Source organism: Chrysemys picta, chromosome 5 (assembly GCF_011386835.1).
Source record: "Chrysemys picta bellii isolate R12L10 chromosome 5, ASM1138683v2, whole genome shotgun sequence".
NCBI classification, from domain to species: Eukaryota; Metazoa; Chordata; order Testudines; family Emydidae; genus Chrysemys; species Chrysemys picta.
In genome coordinates this window covers 80,079,615-80,102,386 of record NC_088795.1, presented here as the reverse complement: position 1 = coordinate 80,102,386, position 22,772 = coordinate 80,079,615, and the positions used below count along the sequence as shown (strand labels likewise).

Below are 22,772 nucleotides of genomic sequence, written 5' to 3'. Positions count from 1 at the left end.
GACATTCAGGATAATGTTTTTAATAAGCAATAGTCATTCCCACAATTCTGGGACAGCAATGACTTGGGCTTTCAGTTTGCTCCCATATCCAGTATAGGCGGGGAATATGACATGATGGGGCAGGACTTTCCTTATTCAGGGGAATCTACTACATACCATTAAATACAGGAGTCTGGCCTCACCATTCCTGTTACAGGTCTGGTATAAGCAGACGTATCTGTTGGAGTTTTGGGACTGTAGATAGAAATACTGTTCTGCATTGCTCATTTTGCTTTCTAAAAAAGACAAGACCTTTTTTCCCCACAATACAATATTATTTCAGTCTCTTTCTTTTTTTTTTTTTTTTTTTTTGCAACAGGTACAAACTATTAATTACCCTACTTAACAGCTACCAGTTCCTGAAACATTTTTATGGCATTCTTTTGGCTGTTTATACTAAACATCCAGATATTAAGTTTAATTGAACAGAGAAAACAAAGTTGGTCACGTCTCCCAGCTTCATAGAGCTGGCCTCTAGGAACCACAAAGCCTGTGGGGCACGCTCAGTTTTGCCAGCGCTAACTTCAGTTTTCAATTAAAAAGAGAAGGGAAATGAGAGAAAAAGCGTTATAACCTTAAAAATGCAAACCGACCTGAGGTTTTGAAGTTTGTCCTTGAATTTTCCCCCTCAACACCTACCCACCCCAGCATTCATTTGGATTCTGTAGGGAAAAAGAGGTTGCAGGCCTGCTGATTTTTTGAGAGGACCCAAATATCACTCTATAGCTGTAAAATGGGAATAAACACCACTTAACACTTAAAAATAACACGACACATTAATATTAACCCGTGGTGCAAGTAGATTTTAACTCTTACTGGTATGGTGCCACTCCCGCCCTCCCATAAAAAATGTTCCATGACAAGAGCCCTGTGCAGATACAAATTCATACCTGCAGATGTGGATATCTGCAGACAGAAATTGGTATCCGCTGAACCGCAGGGCTCTCCCGGGAACCTCAGTGGTGAAAGGAGCAGAATGTAGTGCTGCCAGCTCCTCTGGCGCAGCTGTACCGCCCCCAGCCCTCACCTCTGGCGGGGCTGTACAGACCCTGGACAGTGGACGCAGCTGTGGGGAAGGATTGGGGACGGTACAGCCACACCAGAGGAGCTGCTGGCCCAGGACACTGGCTCCTGGGAGCAGCAGCCCCACGTTCTTCTCCTTTCACCACTGCAGTTCCCGGGAGAGCCCTGAAGTTCTGAAAATGTATTTTCCAGTACGGTGTACTGGCAGTAAATGTCTTAATGGTATGGCATACCTGACCATACTGGCTTACTTGCACCACTGATACTAACCAAAAGGACTCAACAGTACCATAGTATCACAGCCTCCTCACACTTTAAAAGCCTGTGTGGCTCAATTAGCCTTCCATCCTGCCCTAGCGTCAATAAACTGCAGCTTTGGTGGACCAATGGCAGGAATTGATCACAGAGTTGAGGGCCCTTAATTGATAACAGCCTTTGCCTACTCCCTAACAATGTAAATCTAGGGGCTCTTAGCACACACACATAATCTGATATCAACGGTCACAAGCTCTCAGGACCCAACAGTACCGAGTTTTATACACTAAAAACCTCCTTGCACTGTACTGAAAGCAAATAAAAAGCAAGTACATCCAGTAAATGAAGAATAGGTGAAATATGTTCTTTGTAGCTAAAGCGGCTAAGCAAGTGAGCTGCAGAATTCCCCGCTGACTGCAGTTTCTGGGTGCTCCCTACACAATGCATTGCAATCATCCAATCAGAAAGTCAGAGGCAGGACTGACTGTAGCAAAGTCTATATCAAAGAGAATTTGGTGCTATTTTCTAACCAAACCCTGATAGCAAAAAGCTATTTCAGTCACTGAAGTCATGTTGGACTCTAGGAGAATTCAGGAATCCAGAAGAATTATAGATATAATGAACCATCATAACAGGCACACCTTTGGCATCTACTGTCAATATCAGGGAAAGGTATCAACCCTGCCACCTTCTCCAAGTGCGTCTCTTTGCCTATTATCATTGTTTCCATCTTGTCTCATCAGAAATTTGCTCTCATTCAAGCTCCAATTTCTGGCCATTGGGAAGGTAACAGACTAACATTAAGATATAATTTCTTGAACAGGGGCCTTGAGTGATGCCAGGCTAGGTTGCCTTTGTGGGGAGGGGCTCTAACAATCTCCACAAAAGAACCCCATACCTTCTGCTGTAGATTTTACCATCATAAGGATCAGGGTCTAATTTACAGGACCCTAGCATATTCAGATCACAAGAAAGGAATTGTCTGAAACTCAGCAAGAAAAGTTGGGTTAAGCTTATTCCTCCTGACTTGGTTCTATTAGCCACAAATGTGGCCAGTCTGAATTTAGTTAATCCTATTTCCAGACTACACAGAAAACTCCCCACAACAAGAAATATTCAGTTCCATTTCAGAGCAACCAAAGCCCAGGTTCACCAGGCTATCTACTATTGTTCATTGGGCCCTCAAACACCATAATGATATTCAACTTTTATATAGTGCTTTTCATTCATAAATGTCAAAGAACTTTACAAAGGTGAGTAAATATCATTATCTTCATTTTACAGATAGGAAAACCGAGACATGGTAAAGTGAATGTCCAATATCACAGCAGACCAGTGGCAGAGCCAGGAACAGAATCCAAGTCTCCTGATTATAGTGGAGAAGAAGGAGGTTTTCTCTGTCTCCTGTTCAGCCATTACATAAGACTTTAAACATAGTTTCCATAATTAGTACATGTGCAATAATCACTACCAGCACTCTGCAGCACAGGAGACTTGAACCTGGATCTCCAACATCCCATGTGAATGCCCTAACTACCAGGTTATATTGGTGGTTCTAGGGTGGATCTCCCTCTCTAAATTCCACCCTGGACTTGAAAAACAATGAAAAAACATTGTTCAAAAATGTCTCATGTGTTCTATAGTTTACACTATTGCTCCTTTTCAGTCCCAAATCCTGCATGATTACTTTTGTAACTGTATAAACTAATCCTTTTTATATAAGAGGTTAATTAACCTTTTGAAAGCTTCAAAGTGCTTTACAGAATCGCAAACTACTCTATACATTTATTGCTTAATTAAAGCCAACTGAAGAAATCAATAGAAAGATGCTGACTGGCTTCAATGGGGTTTGGATCAGCCTTTTGATCACCTCTCTTTATTCAGGACTCAAATATGAACACCCATGGGCAGATATGAGAATGCAACAGTTAACTGTATACAGCAACACTGCACAACAATTTTAGAGAAGAATGGGGCACACGCAATGGAAACTATGAAAGACATTGAGGCATGCAGAAGTAGAACTGGATGGGAAACAGTTGTCCTTTCAAAAGGAAAAGCTGTTTCAATCTAAAAAAAAGAACTTTAGAAAATGTTGCAATGGGACATTCCAACAATTAAAAAAAAAATCACAATTTTTTCAAAACGGGAAATTCAACAAAATCGACTTTTTCACACAAACAATTCTGGTTTTGCCAAACCAGTATTTTCTGACAAAAAAATATTTCAAAGATTCCCGACCAGCTGCATTCAGAATGTAACTACCCAACTTGGAATTTGGCCTGGACAGTAGGGCTGATGCTTATGATCATTCCTGATACTCAGGATGGAAATGGCAAATTAATTCATAAGGTTGAAAAATTATTTGGTTACCTTTCAGGATCACACTACCAAAGAGTGATTGTGACTATAATTTGTTACTTTAAATCAGATTCTGATTGCACATTGCTAGTTAATAAAACCTGATATTTAACAAAGGATGGATATAAACTTGTGTATCAGCATCTCTATTTCTTAACCGAACAGTCCATTATTTAGATTACACACACACAAGATGGTGTCTAGATATCAAATATTACTTTTGTTAGCAAATAAAAGCAATGTTTCTGTAAACTACAAGATATAAAATTTCTCCAAAGTACTTAAATATCTCTCAAATGACAACCAAAATAAAGTCCCAGAGCTCTGACAGATTTTTTTCCTTTCTATTCCAGTGATAATTACATCAATAAGCCTGATTCAGCAGATTTGTTGCTCTTCAATTCATTAATTAAAGCAATTTCACTGCTACCACTGTGATTTTTCAAGGACATCAAAAACACATTCAAAATCAAAACAGCACACATCATCAGTTTTGATATGTGCACAGCATGCTTTGCTTTCATTGCAACCCCACAATTAAAGGGACATTTACAACTTACACAAAAATGGGATATCAGGGTTTTTTAAAAAGATTTTTTGTTCATAGAACACATTTTGTTCAGTGGACTTGAGAAACAAATTTTTTGTAGTTTACTTCAGTCAAAAAGAGGAAAAATATGCCAAAAGTTCTCTAGAAGTGGTTTATGATTAGAAGAATGCATCTAAATGTAAATGCTAATATTACAGTAACTTTCATAGCAAAAGTCCTACAGCCTCTATTTTCTCAACCTGTAGTATATAATGATTCCAGTTAAATACTACTTTGGTATGACCCATTTTAAAATAAAACGTGCAATAATATAGTTCAGTCTCAAATCAGTCTTGAAAACGTTCATTAAAGAATAGGAAAAAACATGCAGATATAAAATGTTTAGAGAAGAAATACAATTAGTTTATTAGACTGTTTTCTGCAAGGCAGCACTTTGATTCTGAATCAGTAAGCACCAGCAGATTACCTTTGGCGTTTCTGTCATCATCTGAGAATACACAGTATTATATGTAAATAAAAAATTGTATTCAAAAACAGTAAATTACAGACATCATAATGACATTTTAGAAGACCTCATAAATAAGTAATAAGATTAAATTCAGAGTTATTTTGTTGTTATACAACAGAAACTTATTAGAATTAGAGATGCACTGAATGAGATTATATTTCATATTATACTTATGGGTTAACAGTAAGAAAGTAAAAAAAAACAGGCATTTTGCTTACTCAGTGGCAGAGGTTCAAAAAGGAATTTGAAAAGGATATTGTTAAGATGGATCTAAAACTGGTCTGTCACCCTATAACAGGTATTTATGCCATCCTCTTCCATCATGTTATGTGCACACCACAGAGATTATATAACAAGCAGCTCCTGGACCTAGAGTGTGTCCCCTTCTGCTAGTGTATGTTGTAAATTTAAGCTATGGTTTGGTTAATTATATTTATTCTATTTTCTCTTTGGGAAAGGAGAATCACAAAGATTGGTTTTGGAGTTAATCCTGGATATGATAAAATCTATAATCTCTTTTCCCACAGTTCTAAAATAATATTTTCCAATATTAAACTGGTGCCCTAGTAGTTTAGAAAGCACACTAACAAAACAAAAATCACTCATACTCCTCCAAAAGAAGGGCTGCAACAATTTCAAAGCTGCAGCTACTACAACAAGCAAACCACATACATATTTCATTGACCTAGGCATGTACATAACGTGAAGGAATGCATGCATGTATGTTGTGCTGGCTCCATTCCTATAATCCATCTGGAGAATGAAACTGTAAAGAGCAAAGAACGTGTTCATTTCAAGCACATTTGGCTCCAAAAGATCCTGCAAGGGGAGCAGAGGAACAGCATGACATGAATATGCATACTCACTATATCCCAACCAACTCATCATTTTGTACTTGTTGTTGGTAGGTTTCCCAGATTAGTGGATGTGATTTTAAGACTCAATCCTTCTTCTGGTGGGCTGATATACCCAATCTAGTGAAATCTCTTTCTAAAAGTCACATGTGGAACTGAAATGAGAACCTTCCATCAAGAAGAAAGAAAATACCTTTCTTTGGCTTTATTCATTCAACAATTACCTACGACAATGAGGAGAGAATGAACCTCTTCCACTGTGCTTGGAAAGCAATTAAAAGGTTTCCTGAAAAATGCTGGTGTCTATATGGTATGCTACCAGTTTACTTAAAATTCTACAATTTAATCCTCTAACAGCATTGTTTTGTGATTAAAGCTCTTAATCCTTCCAATATTATGCATGAGTTAGTGTGGCATTAGAGGGGTCTTAGAAATAGGTATATTGCTAACACCCTGGTAAGTCAAAAATAATGTCTTCAGGGGATTACTTTTTCCATTGTGCAAACAGCTTGCAACATTTAAATTATCTTCTAATGAGATTGGGTAGTTAAGGTAATATAACACCAGGCTGGGTAAGACTCTGATTTGGTATTATTTTTAGCTAGTAGAGGCTAGAGGCACCATCCTTGGGGATTTGTACTTAGGAGCCAACCACTACAGTATCCAAGAGGCAGTGTGCACAACTAAGTTAAAAAAGTGGGGTGAGGAGGAAATGGCAGCTGAGAATGAAAACCAAGCTCTGATTCCCAGTTTTTTAAGGGGAAAGCCACCAAGTACAAATTGCATACAAACTGTAGCACACTTAAGCCCAAGTTTGCAAACCTTTTCTATGGGTCACAGTGCTTTCTATCATGAATGGTCCCATGAAAGTGGCCTACTTATGACAGTAAGTCAATGGGTCTATTTATGACAGTGAACACTATGCCTAACAGAAAGTACCTGCAGGACTGGGCCCATAGTTATGATTGTGGAAGAGGGAAAATATATGTCATGATGTTTTAGAGCTCTTGCTTTCGTTTTAAGGGGGAGGGATAGCCCAGTGGTTTGAGCATTGGCCTGCTAAACCCAGGGTTGTGAGTTCAATCCTTGAGGGGGCCGCTTAGGGATCTGGGGCAAAATCAGTACTTGGTCCTGCTAGTGAAGGCAGGGGGCTGGACTCAATGACCTTCAAGGTCCCTTCCAGTTCTAGGAGATACGATATCTCCATTTATTTATTATTTTATAACATATTGAAAATCAAACTCTTTCTCCTAATCTGGTTTGCAAATGCATATTTGGGATACAAATGCAGTTGTTTGTAAAACAAAAATATTAGCGAGACAAGGTGGGTGAGATAGTATTCTGCTGGTGAAAGAGATTAGTTTTTAATCTCACCAACAAAGTTGGTCCAATAAAAGATACTACCTCACCCACTTTGTCTCTCTAACATCCTGGGACTGACACAGCTATAGAAATGCTACAGAAAAAAACCCCAACATTTGGAATTCAGTCACAATCTTTTTACCACCACCACAGGGATAGCAAAGAGGATTGAAATCTGTAGGACATGCTCATAATTTTACCTTACAGTAGGGAGCCACATCACATTTATTTGTCACATTTCAACATTTTACTAGGACTGTTATTAATTGGCAGGCATAAATCACAGAATCATTAGTATTTACACTCAAAGCCAGATACTCTAGATTTGCCACAAAAGAAAAACCAACATGTGTCATGACAGGAATTACTTCCCCCTTATTTTAAACTATATTTACATTTTATCATCAACATTTAACATATTGAATTACCTGTATTTTTAAAAAATGAACTTCAATCTGAATCTTCTACATTTGGTGGAAACAAAATGCCAAAGAAGATAAACTATCACAACTTGCATGATCTCTCCTCTTTAATGGAGACCTGTAACATGGTCTAGGTTAAATATGTTTTGAAACCCAATGGGACATTCAAGCCATCAAAATTTCATTAGCCTCACAGCAGTTCTAGTGCCTTCTTAAGTTGGACTGCTGGCCTCCCTCTCAATAAATAAATCAGCTGCAATCCTTTTTAGTAACTAAACTCTTTTTTGAAGCAGTATCTAAAACATCAGTCTGCTTGCCTAATTTTACCAATACTGAATAATAGGTTTTCCCAATTTATTCACAGTTATTTCATGCATTCAAAATTCCAATTTTAAATTCATGATTGGAGCCAAAATTCCAATTCCAATTTTAAATTCATGATTGGAGCCAGAGAAGAGTAGAAACCACTTATAATATTGTCAGGGTATAACCAGATTTTATTTATTTAAGAATTTATAAATGGCACAAATACAAGGTTTATAAAAAGAATATCCTAAAATATAACACTGCTGAAGTAGTCCTCTTTGGCTAAATGAAAGCCTGGCTACCTAGAAGTTTTATGGTATTTTCTAAAGTTTGTAAAACCTAGGCTCTGGAAAACCACTAAGAAGGAGTGACCTCCAGCATGGGCCCTTCCACTAAATAGGGAGATCACTAGGTTGATTCACCAATGAGTCACCATTGGTTCTGGATAATTTAGTACCGAGAGCCAACTAGAGCAGCCCAACAGGTCTAAACTTCCATGACGGCAGATACATAAGGGAATAAGCACATCTCACAAAGAAAAGCTCCTTTACCCAATTTGAGATATGAAATCTTCCCTAAAAAGAGCAGCTTACTCTCCAGGTTTGATACATCGAAAGTCCAACACAAAGAGAGTATTCCATTTGAGCACTCCATCCCTCACAGGCACTCACTTCCCTCCCCTCAATGTTCTTGTTTAACAAGGAAAGAACAAGAAAGAGGTCCTTGGCTTCCTCTACTGTATCATATATTTTCTCCCACATACAGGAGTCTGACAATCCTCATTTAAACCACAAATCACAAGGGAAAAAATATTTGGTATGAATAAAAACAAAATACTGATTTGATTTCCTCTTTACAACATTAAGGGTACTCCTGTAAATAGTTACAATAAGAACATACTATGGCTTTTAGTTTAAATCAAGACCGACTATTTTTTGCAAAAGGTCGAGGACACAGATATACAAAACTGCTTATTACCACAGTGAGACACAGTTTTAACCGAGCAAACAGCAATACAATTGCCTCTTCTATTTCACAGCTGAACCAACAAGGTTAGTAAATTAATAAAACAAACATCCAGTCAAATAACTACCTCTCTAGTTTGCATTTTACTCAATACCCACTTCACCTATTTTTTCTCTTTATGTTTCTTATATATGGTCATTTATGGAATAAAGACAGCATACTGCAATTTTGGTTATGTTAAAAATACTATGAAAATATTAGAACAAAGTTACTACAAGAAAGCTAAAAGGGACATGTCTTCTAATATCTGGTGTACTTTAATTAACAACTCTATTTCAGGTTCTGCTCAACCACCCGAAAGTAGGGTAAGATTATTTTTAAAAAACTTTTTATTTTAAAATAATTAAATTCTATATTAACCTCTTTTCATGCACTTAGCTGAAAAAAAAATGAATATACAAAGACTTCTTCCCTTCAACATGCAAAATTGCTGTTTAGATTTTTGTGGATTTTAATTGCACAGTAATTCCGTCCCCAAGGCACATCAAAGGCCACACTCCCCTCTTTACCATGATTTCAATTGCTCTCATCAACTCATAAATTTAAAGCATGATCAAATTTGTTCTTCAATCACTTGAGCCCTGTTAATACACTATTCTGTGTGCTCACTCATCCATTCTAAGATTCTGCAACTTCTTTGAGATGTCTTCAACAGGAATTTACAAAGACATCTTTGATTGCAAGCTGGCCTTGGGGATAAACTTTATAACCACTTGCTTCACTATTCCACAGAGATAACAGGTGACATAGTCTGAGATAAGTTAAAACTAATCTCTATTTTTTGTGCAATTAAATTCTTCAAAATTATAGCTAAAACGTCACATTCACCACTTGCATGGTGTATGTGATGCAATTTAATTGACTGATACTGAATATTGATTTTACCTGGAAAAAATACATTATTCAAGGTCATTCCTTGAATTTAAAAATATCATGTTAACCAAAACAGAAAATAAAGTGTTGAATTATAGACTTGTACACATATAAGAACTTACCATTCTCACTGTCGGACTTGTTTTCATGTTCAGTATCAGTCAGAGTGAGGGCTGAGTTGGAACGGCTTGATAGACAGGAACTGCGCCCTGATTTGACCCCCCTGCCCCAAAGTCTCATGGCATGCTCTGGAGACATCACTCCTTCATTTTCAGTATCAGCATCTGACCCTGCACTGATAGAGTAACCTCTGTGGGGGAGCCCCATTTCCGCACAAAATGCCAGTCCACGACGAGTTGCTGGTTCACAAACTCCTAACTGCCTTAGGGTAAAATTCTGTCCTGATTAAGGGAAAAGAAAAAAAAAGTGAGAAATGTTTTAAAAACCTAAAAATAAACACTCTTAAAGTGTACAAGTTCCTCAGGTATCACACAAGGTGTTTTGTTAAAGCTCCACATGTGTTCTGATCTAGTGAATTCTTTTTCTTTCGCACTCTGAAATGCCCCTTTTCAGTCTGTGGTTTAGCACTGCTTCGTCAAATGCTTAAGCACATCAGAAGTGTTCTAAGGTAAGAAAGAAATATAACATGACCTGCAAACTAAGAAAGGCCAATTCAGCACATCAAAAGGATTAAATATAAATGACAGACTTTTTTGCTTTACCAAAGTGTAAAAGCAATAACAAGTACTTGTCGGGATTATCTTTTTCTGTCCTGGCTAGAGTCCTAAACAACAGGACATTTTCCCATCCAGATGTCACCTGTCATGGCAAAAGGAAAGACTTCCCTCAAGAATAAAATAGTTGTTCATTAAGTGGGAATAGAGGCTCAGCTGGTCTTTATTAAATCTTCTGGCTTAGTTTAATGACTAAAGACAAACAAATATGTGCTTTTATTTCAAACAAATATATGCAAGAATACAGCACCTGATTAAATTCTCTGCTGTTTCTAGCCTCTTGACTTTTGTTACATATTCTAGGTATTTTACTGATGAAACAAAGCCAATATATTTTGTAAAATAGCTCATGTTTCAGGGAGGGAAGGTGATGATGTGCAGGGACAGAGACATACAAGTGTATCCCAAATGATTGTATTAATAAATTAGGAATAATAAACTCATGACACTTCAATAATTTAAAGTGTTTAAATTGTGACACTCAAAAAATACTGCTGTTTTTAATGACGGTCTTCATCCTGATTTTATTTCTGAAACCTTCAGACACATGTTATGATATATAGACACTTGACATGTTCATTGGCAATACCCAGAATGCTCTACCACTCCAGCTCCCAGCTATTTCATGGTAGTGCTTGTCTCCAAGCTCTAGGAACAAGGGAAACATTTGGATGTGCTGATGGGTGCATGGAGTACTTTTTGGTAGCTGTAGTTGGACAGACATCTTAATTTCCCTTAAAGCAGTCAGGTTTCTTTTGAACGCCAAAAGTATATGTTTAACAACAAGACTATAAAAGTAGATAATGTAGTAAGAAAGGAAAGATTAGAAATCAGAAGTTTTGTGGGCTCAGAAGATAGCATATTTCCTGAAATGCCAAAAGAGTTAATGTCGCTTGGACCTTGACAGGTTTTAAATGTGCCAGTTAATTACTTTATTGCTGTGATCGTATCAGTTATTGCAAGCCATTTTATCTCAGTCAGAATCGTAAATGGATTCTGACAATGACACTCATAAATAATGAAAATCAATTGCTACAGTTAGCCACAAAATCAAACGGTACTTATGCAGTTGTGAATAAATGTCAGAAGTAAAATTTAGGGAGGGGTGGATGGGGAAGGAAGGTGTATATATAGCCGTAGGATATCCATAGTGGTGAGTGAACTGTGTGAAGGTTCTGATCTACACACCTCAATGGTGTGTGCCACCAGTTTAAATACAGTCACACCATGTGCAGTTTTATGTGGCTTAAGCTTTCACAAAAACTGATAATATAAGCAAATAAAAAAACAATAGTAATGGTGTCATTGTTGCAAGTAAATATAGTACGTGTGACACCGCTATTTTATTATTTAGTTATTAGCATTTAAGTAAATATACTAGAGGAGATGGACTATGTATGCAGCTTTTGCTTGTTTGATATATTATGTATACAGGCCAACATTTCAAATGTGGATGTCTAAAGTTAGGCACTTAGATATGTAACCTGAATATGGAGTTAGCCATCCTTTGGTAAACTTTGGTACAGTATATAATACACATTGTAAACTACACATTTTATATGAGAGACACACATTGTATATAAAGGATAATTATATACACAACACTCTCCTGGCTCTAAGAGCCTGAACGGTGCTTTGAGGAGAGGGGCAAAGAGAAAAAGAGATGCATTGCCTGAGTACTGATGACTGGAAACAGAGTCACAATGGACAATGGGAGTTCTGCCATCGACTCAAAAGTGGTACATGACAAGGACTGTTATGCTTAGAGATCCTAGGCATCTCCAAATGCTTCTACATGTATGGGGGCGGGACAGGGGATGGCACGCTCACTCGCACCAGTTACACCACCTGTAGGATAAAAGTACAGCATTCTCCCTCCAATGCAGATTGTAACTGCTGGCAATATCTGACAGAGCCAGACTATAGCCATGCTCTTCTTTGCATACAGACAGCCACATTACAATAGTTCTGTGATGGGTTGGATCACAGAAACCCCCTTAGGGCTGCCAACTGATGTGCCAAGACTACTTCTGCCCCTGCTTTCCCTGCCAGCTTGGGACTCCAGCACCCTGTCTTGTTGAACCAGACATGCCAGTCTGCTCCAACCCAGACCCAGGGTCTGAACCACGTGCCCCAAAGCTGCAGACTTAACTGAAAGCCACTTAAGAAGTGTTCATTTCTTTACCACTCAGATGCACAACTCCCAATGGGGTCCAAACCCCAAATAAATCTGTTTTACCCTGTATAAAGCTTATGCAGGGTAAACTCAAATTGTTCGCCCTCTATAACACTGATAGAGAGATATGCACAGTTGTTTGACCCCCCCCAATACATACTCTGGGTTAATCAATACATAAAAAGTGATTTTATTAAATACAGAAGGATTTAAGTGGTTCCAAGTAATAGCAGACAGAACAAAGTGAATTACTAAGCAAAATAAAATAAAACATGCAACTCTAAACCTAATACAGTAAGAAAACTGAATACAGATAAAATCTCACCTGCAGAGATGTTTCAATAAGCTTCTATCACAGACTGGACACCTTCCTAGTCTGGCACAATCCTTTCCCCTGGTACAGTGCTTGTTCCAGCTGAGGTGGTAGCTAGCGGATTTCTCATGATTGCAGCCAATTTGTTCTGTTCCAACCATTTATATATCTTTTGCATAAGGCATATATCTTTTGTCCCTCTTTGGGTTCCCACCCCTCCTTCTCAATGGAAAAGCACCAGGTTAAAGATGGATTTCAGTTCATATGACATGATCACATGTCACTGTAAGACTTCATTACCCACTTGCCAGCACACAGGTATACAGGAAGACTTACAAGTAAAACAGAGCCATCTACAGTCAATTGTCCTGGTTGATGGGAGCCATCAGGATTCCAAACCACCATTAATGGCCCACACTTTGCACAATTACAATAGGCCCTTGAATTATATTTCATATTTCTAGTTTCAGATACAAGAGTGATACATTTATATAAATAGGATGACTACACTCAGTAGATTATAAGCTTTGTAATGATACCTTACAAGAGATCTTTTGCATGAAGCATATTTTAGTTACATTATGTTCACACTCATCAGCATATTTTCATCAAATCATATAGAGTGCTATGTCACAAGTCCCTGCACCGACGTGCTGGGTGGGAAAGACTCCTTGAGCCCTCTCCCCAACTACCAAGATTATTTTGCTGGAGCAGTCATAATCTGTCTTTATATAGAGATACACACACACATTTTCTATGAGGCTCCATTACAGGCAACTCACATCATCTGCCCATTTGTCAGCTGCCAGTTTGCTTATTTTTTGGTATGTAATTACAGAACTGCCAGTACTTGCCTGGGGCAATTTTTTAGTTCACATTATATTTTCCATTATAAAATTGCAACAACTAACAGGTGCATAGTGGAGCCAGAGCATCAGTCTCCCATCATAGCACAGAAGCTTAGATCCTTTCGATGCCACAAGGAAATTTTATATTATGCCAAGGACTTTGCATACTGCAGGGCCCAATCCTTGATTCACTGAACTAAATGGTAGTTTTGTCAGAAATTTCAAAAGGAGGACTGTTGTCCCCTATGTAAAATTTCCTAAATAAAACACTTACTTTTAAAAGTTAACAATGGAAGTGTGTTTGTCAATATAGTTCACCTACAATGTAACACATTCTGTACAAAAAGTCTACATCTTTGAAAAACCCAAACATTTAAAAGTCTGGAAATTAACTCTAAAGGTATGTCTACACTGCAGTGTAAGCCCAGGGTTCAAACTCAGGCACAAGCCTAAACCCCTTCCATCTACACACAAATTGTGCTAACCCAGGGCTTGGACCCAGGGTGGAGGGTCCACACTTGAGTCAAGGTGGTACAAACCCTATTGTTCTGCAGTGTAGATGCAGCCCCACTGGAGTCATGCTCTGGGGCTCTGCCAAAAGTATCCCACAGTCCCGAAAGGAGACTCTCTTTGTCCTCAGGACAGCCAAGTTTTACCACGCTGCAACAACAAAGGGCTAGAGCAGCAACATTTTGGGAAGGCGCTAGGAAGTTTGGGATACGGGTGGCTGGACTCAGACCCATGTAATGTACTGCAGATGCTGGAGCCACAGACGTGACCCAGGGTTCAACAATTCCTAACCTGGGATTACAAATGAGTGTGGATACTCAAGCCACAGTTTAACAAACCCAGGGTCTGATAACTTGAGTTCTACTATTCCTGGGCAGTAATCCTTTATTACTCATTATCATCCTACCCAGTTTAAATTGGGAACTGGCTACATCCCATAGTTTAACTCAATATTGTTAAAACTTTGGGTTTAAAAAAAATGTAAATCATCTGTAAAGAAAATATATTACTGCAGGGGGGCTGTTTGTTTTGGTTTGGGGTTTTTTGAGTGTTAGCTGGGCTTCAATTAAAATAACTTTCCACTTTAACTCTTTTCATTTAAGATATTTTGTTTGGGAATTTACCGTTTTTTTAATTAACACCAAAAATTAATTTAGGGTCCAGACGTAAGGTCAACAAGAAGAGAACTCTGTTCAGATATATTGCAACAGGCCCGACAAAGTAGGGCTCCATCCTGCATACTTTAGATAATCAATAGGACTATAGTGTGACATTGCACTCCATATGTTTTATGAAAATATGCTTGGAATGTGAATATAATGTAACTGGAATATGCTTTATGCAAAAGGTCTCTAGTAAGGTATCATTACAAAGTTTATAATCTACTGAGTGTGTTCATCCTATTTGTATGAATGTATTGTTCTTGTATTTGAAGCTAGAAATATGAAGTATTACTCTGAAGTCCTATTGTAACTATGCAAAGTGCTGGCCATTAATGGAATCTTGGAATCTTCATTACTCACTGGCTAGCACTCTGTTTACTTGTAAGCCTTCCTGTATACATGGGTGCTAGCCAGTGAGTAATGAAGTCTCACAGGAGATGTGAACATATCATGATACTGAAATCCATCTTAAGCCTGGTGCTTTTCCATTTAGAAGGAAGGGTGGAAACCCAGAGAGACACACAATGGATTCCCAACTTGTGCCAAAGATATAAAAGGGGATGGAACAGAACAAACTCTGCCAGTCATGAGAAATCCCCTAGTTACCACCTGAGCTGAAGCTAACAAGAACTGTACCAGGTGAAAGGATTGGGCCTAGACTAGGAAGGAGTCTAGTCTGTGAAAGAAGCTTATTGGAACATCTGAGGGTGAGATTTACCTGTATTCAGTTTCTTAATGTATTAGGCTTAGACTTGCGTGTTTTGTTTTATTTTTCTTGGTAACTTACTTTGTTCTGTCTATTACTTGAAACCACTTAAATCCTACTTTTTATACTTAATAAAATCACTTTTGTTTATTCATTAACCCAGAGTAAGTGATTAATACCTGGGGGAGCAAACAGCTGTGCATATCTCTATATATAGAGGGCAGACAATTTAGGAGTTTACCATGTATAAGCTTTATACAGAGTAAAACGGATTTATTTGGGGTTTGGATCCCATTGGGAACTGGGTGTCTGGGTGCTGGAAATAAGTGACTTGCTGAGCAGTTTTTGGTTAAAGTCTGCACCTTTGAGGTGTGGACCAGACCTGGGTCAGTGTTACAGCAGACTAGCATGCAGGGCTTTGGAGCTGTGCTCCAAAACCTGTAGCTCCACTGCTCTGGAGCTGCTTCACGCTCCGGGCTGCACTCTAAAGACCTGCTAGCATGTCTGGCTCAACGAGGCAAGGTTCTGGAGTCCCAAGCTGGCAGTGTAAAACGGGCCCAGAGGTAGTTTCAACACATCAGGTAACAGTCCCAAGGGGGTCTCTGTGACCGAACCTGTCATATATAGAACATTTCTGTATGTAGGGAAGTTGGAGATAGGGTGAGCTACACCTGGCTGGGACATTGAGGTAGTGGATAGGGCAGGGGAAAAGAAGCTTACTTACCAGTAACTGAAGTTCTTTGAGATAAGCCGCTGCAAATTCACACTTGTGGGATAAAGCTACCTGGGCCATGAATTTCCAGAACCTTCTGGAAAGCACTGTTCATTGTGTCATTTGCTCCTCCCTAGTCCTCCCACCCTGTAGGGTTCCAAGGGTATAAAAAGGATCATGGCCACATCCATCCCTCAGTTCTTTCCACTAATTCAGGAATTCCTAACCTGAGACTCCAAAGAAGTGGGGAAGGTGGTCAGGTAGTGTGACTACGCTGAGACTCAATTCAAAGAATTCCTATTACAGATAAGTAATCTTCATCTCTTTTTCGAGTGGCCTCTGCATATTCCACTTGTAGGAGTTTATATCAAGCAATACAACCCCCAGGAAGGTGGGCTGAGAAGTTCTAAGTAAACAAAGACAGAAGAATTGCCAAACAACCATCAACTCTGGATAGCAAGTCAAGAATGAATAGAAATGACTGATCTGGCTCTCCAAAAATAAGTCTTAATGAGGGAACATTTTCACTAAAATAAATATATATCTACACAGACACCTATATAGATGCAATGTGTGTCATGCAGCATGATGCAATGAAGATGCGGTGATAATTCCAGGACAGCAAAGCTGATTGTACAAAGAGCAGGTGATCACTGTACCAAAAAAAAGGCGACAGATAGAGAGGTCTCATACCTTCTTGATTATCAATCTTTGCTCTGGTTAACATCTCTTCATTTGTACTTAGACATTTACTTAAAATTACAAGTCTTAACTGAAAGGCAAACTCCACCATATTCTAGAAATAGCTAGCTACCAATAGCAGCAAAGTAAGTTAAAAATCAAAGAATACCTCACTCTCCCCAGACAACTCCTTCCTGCTCAGGAAACATAGTAAAATACAAGTTTTTGCAGTGTGCCTTTAAAGTCAGAAAATTTAGGCTATTTTGAACCAAGAGAGAGAGTGAACTCCAAAGCTAAGGAGTCCTCAAGGAGAATGTTCAGCCAGCAGTTCCTCCTCTTTTAAACTAAGAGAGCACTACTTTACATACCTTCACTGATCTGTGGCAGAAGGGGACAGAGACAGTGCGAAACAATCAGATCCGAAGTCATTGGGTAAAAATCAAGCCTTGCTTTGGTTCCTACTCAAAACTCGACACAACTCAGCTCGTACCTGCATTTCTGATTTAACCTTCCTGCTTCTCATGAATTCTTCACTTCATAACAGTCTCATTCCTAATTTTTCCCTTTGCATCCTTCCATTCTGATCATCTTGCCTTCTTCCATGCTGGCTGTTAGGCAACTACCTTTGCTTCATACAAATCCTTTCAAGAACACCACTCTCTCCATGAATGCACAATGATAATCCACCATACAAAGATATCCCACCAGACAAAGATATTTAAATTAAAAAATTTTAATCAATTTAAAAAATATAACTGAGAAATAAACAAAACATGAACTGCTTTGAGTCAGAAACACCATCCTCTTCTCTAAAAATAATATTCCATTTGTTACTCTACTTTCCCCCTTTTCCATACTTCTGGTTCCTGCCAAGCATCATTTATATATATAAAATGTAGATAGTAAGCTCATCAGGGATATAATGTAGATAGTAAGCTCATCAGGGAAGAAATGTCTTTTTATTTGCCTGTAAATCACCAGGGATATCTAAGTCCTTATGATAAAATGTTGATCATGGATGTCCCTGAAATGCACTGAAATACCAGCAATCATTTCAAACTGTCTTGCAACCACCACTTTCCCCAGTTGCCAGATGAGGGATTATTTGAATTAATTCAGATTCAGCCCAGTTATTTTTAATTTTTGTATTCATGCTCAAATGTGTAATGGGCACACAAAAATTAAAAGTCACAGTTATTACCTGTGTGTCATCCTGAATAGGTCTCCTGAAGGTAATGTATATACTACACAGATTTTTCATAAAACTCTACTTAGCAGGAGCCAGATACAGAGTGACACTACCCTTTTGAAACACTGCAAAGCCATTCTTTCTCAGAGTCTGTCAAACCTACAGAGGGTGGAATTCTATGCGATCAGCAGGCTACTCTGATTGTGATGATGAAACAGCTGTATTAACTGGAAAATGGCTAGCATATGTTGAACATTTTGTGTACTCCTAAAGTCATGAGAGCTGAATTAAAACTGTATGCAAAACATGGACAAGAACAGATTCTTCGTAGTGAAAGGATAATCATGCTGTGTGCCATCAGACTGTCAGGACACCAGATGGATGAGAATCACTGAAGGAAGCATTATGGTGTGATGCAGTCTTTTTGGCTCCTGTGAAGCAGGGCCAGATTGGGACTTGTAGTTTACAGAGAGTCCTGAGTGACCTGCCTCCCAAATGGGGAACCTGTATGTCTCCTTTCTCCATTGTCAATCCTGGTCAGTTTCTCAGGACGGACAGCATCAGAATCCAAGGGATTCTTATGCAGTTGGAAGATATGGGTGGGGACTGTGAGACATCCCATCTGCAAAGGTTGTTTCAAATATTTGGTGTCCAGGCTGAAGCAGGGTTAAGAGTCACATTTGAGAAACTACAGGGACAGAAAGGGGAAGGAGAAGAAACAGGAGCAAGACACAGAAGGCTAAAAAGCAGAAACAAGAAAAAAAAAAAAAAAAAAAGACATGAGCAGAGCTTACTGGGCGCTTGTCTAGAATCCGAAGGATGAGCATGCAATGTTTATGTTTAGGGTTCAGACCATTAAGCATAGGAAATATACCTACAGGGGAGAGAAAGGAGAGACTGAACAATAGGCATGATACCTTCCCCTTTTGTCATGTAGCTTCCACAACATGTTTACTGAATGATAGGACTTTTCAAAGCTGCACCTATAGTGTTGCTTGCCACTGGGCAAGAAACCTTGCTGTCTTTTGTTGGAGAAGACTAACAACTAAGTAATAGGCTATACCTATGTTTACACATCATTTCTCTGATTAGTACTATACAAATTTGTGTTCCTTCATTTTGGTTTTCTCCTCCTAGTCCTTTGTGAAACATATCCTTTTTTCTAAATCATCTTTCTCTTCCCCCTTCTCTTGAGTCATGATTTCTCTTCTCATATTTTTCCCCTATATCTCTCTCCTTGCTAATCACATCCTTCCTCCTCCTCACTCTTCTCCAAGGTCTCAATCTTTCCCTTTCAACTCCTCTCTTTCCACTGTGTTCACCCCATTTTACCTCATACTTTACTTCCTCTTTTCATTCCCCGCTACTCTCAGTCCCTTCTCTTATTTCTACAAAGTCTCTATCTCTTCCATTACAATCTTTCCTCTCTCATTTTCTTCTAAAAAGTCTCTTATAATCTTTCCCAAACCCCATTGGCAGAAGTGAAGGGCAGAGACTTGACTACCCTCCACTAGAGCCAAAACAGAGTACAGTCTTCATCTTCTGCTGCCTTCCATATATTGCTAGACTAACAATTATTTTTCCAAGCAGATAAATGCAGTGCCATCATTCAAAGTAATAAATCCTTAACTAGGTTTCCTTCTGTCAACCAATGGCCATAGTCTGATTGAGCTGTGAATTGCCACTCTCTCAGACATCTGTTTAAAAACTGTCACTCAACCCATGCCAAACAAACAACTGTGTGCCGGTTGATGGCACCGGACTTCAGAAGGGCAAAATTTGTTCCTCTTAATGTTCTGCATAAATAATACACACACACACACACACACACACACACACACACACACTCTTGCAGATGATCCCTTATGGGCACAAACTTGTTCTCTTTTTCTCTCTATGGGAGAACTCATGGGGGCTGCCAAAGTATTGCAAAAACAGCTCTGGAGAGAGTTCACCTAACTGCACTGTGTACGTAAGGCCAGAGATGGGACAGTACAAGATTTCTGAGCTTGACAATTCCTTGATTTCAGATTTCTTTTAATCTTCCCAAATGTAATCTTCATTTTGAATGTTCCCTCTCCCAGACTAAATTTTGAACGCCTCCTCCCGCCCAAGATCAAATGTTACATTATGTATTTTCCTAAACATCATTGATATGTTTACAACTTTTATTCTAATTTCAGCAAATATTTCTGTTTACAGACTTCATTCAATTTGGGGCCTTTTAATTAATTAATTTAACTTTATATCTTGGAAGCTCTGCACTGATTAATCCTAGTGATTCATCACTTTTCAGCAAGGAAAAATGTCAAATGAACTCGCTCACTAGCCTAACCTTTTCCCACCCTATCAACCCATGCCATGTTTGCTTTACCTAAGGTGTGTCTGCACGCATGTGCACATGCATTTAGTGACTGTGCAGGGTTATGGGTAAGCAGTTGGCAGTGGGAGGGATGTGAAGCTGGAAGAATATGAACAAGTGATGGACCAGAAGAGGTGAAAGCCCATGCCTTTTCTCTTAAGGTAATGGGCATTGGGTAAAAGAAGATGGCTTGAAGTATTTTTTATTAATGAGCAATAATTCAGAGCCACTTGAGTTTGTGCTCTACTTTTCTCCGTAAGATCTGTATAGTGAGGGATAGACTATGCCAGCAGTGTTGACCTAAACCACCCTTTTTTCCAAGTCACACCACCTCATTGTGTTCCTGCTTCCTAGAGGTATATGGATCTTGTGTGGATCCCACATTTGGTTTCTCTCTCTCTCACACACACACACACACACACACACACACACACACACACCCCAAAATCCCATTCAGTAAGTAAGTAATTCAGGAATTCACTTTCTTAGTGTTTGGTATCTACAAAGCAAAGATACTGCCATAGCCCCCAGTGGTGAATTCTTCTCCATCCAATACAATGGCTGTCCCCACCCTCCAGCAGAGCACAGGAGGAATAAATGACACTCCATGTGTTCTGGCAGTTAATACGACCCAGGCTATTTTGGCTTAATAAAAAGCAACAAAAAAGGAATATATTTAAATGAGATGGCCTCATTTTTCATGCTCCCAAATGCTGTATCTGGTTTGCCTCAAACTTTACAGAGACTTTCTACCCTGGCACAATGTCATACCTGTTAAATTTCAGCAGGATTAGGTCACTTTTGAGCAAGTTTACAGATGGTCAACATTGGGCTTATAAAGAAGGCGAGCTTTAATTTTATGTAGTGACTGATCAATAACGGATGTATGTCCCTGTAGGTACTTTCATCCCAAAGGATTGCAAAGCACTTTACAAACTATACAAATATGAGATTCATCCAGCCATCTCTTAATAGCCAGGCTGCAGTTCAACCACCACAAAACACACTGCACAACAGTGATCACAGTTTTTGGCCACACTTTTATTTTAGGTACTTTTATCCCCATCACGGTAGTGTCTGAGTGCTTCACAGTATTCATCTTCACAACACCCCTGTGAGTTAGGGATTTTCTATTATCCCCATTTTACAGATAGTCTCTCTGTGCCAAAGTTCCCTAAGTGACTTGCCCAAAGACACGCAGGAAGTGTATGTCAGAGCAGAGAATTGAACCCAGGTCTCCCAAGTCCTAGGCTAGTGCCCAAACCACCAGACAATCCTTGCACTCACATCTCTATTATGGAAAGTGTCATGGGAACTTTAATGAGGAAGAGTGCAAGTTTGAAGATTTCACATGAAAGATGGTTGATTCCCCACGACACACAGTAAACTGAACAACACATAATAATAAAACCTAACATTTGCAGCATTTAGTGCTTCATATGCTCAAAGTAATGTGAAACATTAATGATTAATTCCTACATACCATTCTGAGTTACTACCATCAGATGGGGAAGTGAGGCACTTAATTTTAGTGACTCAGCAAAGGACACCTGAGGAGTCAATGACAGAAACAGGATATAGAGAACTCAATGAATCAACCCTGGGCCAGTGATTAGCACACAGAATTGTGAATCAGGAAGCTTGCGTTCTTAATTTGTGACTTGGTCAACCTTGCAAGAACGCAAGGTTTCAAGGACACTAGGTATTTCAAACCTATTGTTTAGACTATTAATTTATCTTTTCCTGTCCTAACATGTAGGATAGTGTTGACGTTATCACATTGAGATACTATCCCAGAAGAGCCTACACTCTGGGAAAGAATGCACATGATAGCAATGGGAATGGACACATGAGAAAGTAGGCCATCATAATTTCCTGCCACTATCACTCTTCTTGTGCATCACTGTACTATAATCACAATGCAACAGTAGAGATTTCTGAATTCAAACCCTTATTTTTCAGTTTCAAAATGTGGACTCAAAATGGTAAAGGTTGAGCATTTCTATTTTGTCACTAGATAATCTCCCTGATTTAACTGTTACTGCTGTTAGCTTCTGGGATGCTTTTCCAGTTTCTCCTTTGCTGCTCTACACAAGTATAATGAATATTCTCTAAAATACAACACACTATCAATCACAAGTGCATGATTTTTATAACAACTAAATATATCAATAAGGACTACTTAAACATATATAGTACTGTTCACCCCTAAGGATCCTAAAAACACTTTACAAGCAAACAGATCTACAAACTAGACAAGGACCACTTCACTCACCACTGAAATGCAGCCATTTCTGGTG

General features: G+C 38.8%; 1 protein-coding gene across 26 annotated transcripts in view; it reads right to left on the bottom strand.

The window, feature by feature from the left end:
* TENM3 (teneurin transmembrane protein 3) overlaps positions 1–22,772 on the bottom strand; it is a 2,213,160-nt gene that overhangs the window by 446,341 nt on the left and 1,744,047 nt on the right. For 19 of the 26 annotated variants that reach the window (XM_065596701.1, XM_065596700.1, XM_065596702.1 and 16 more), the window contains one exon: positions 9,702–9,980. The exons of the other annotated variants lie outside the window; for them this stretch is intronic. In XM_065596701.1, the coding sequence (XP_065452773.1) occupies positions 9,702–9,980 (279 nt within the window). The remainder of the gene's footprint in view (positions 1–9,701; positions 9,981–22,772) is intronic. 26 annotated transcript variants of the gene reach the window in all.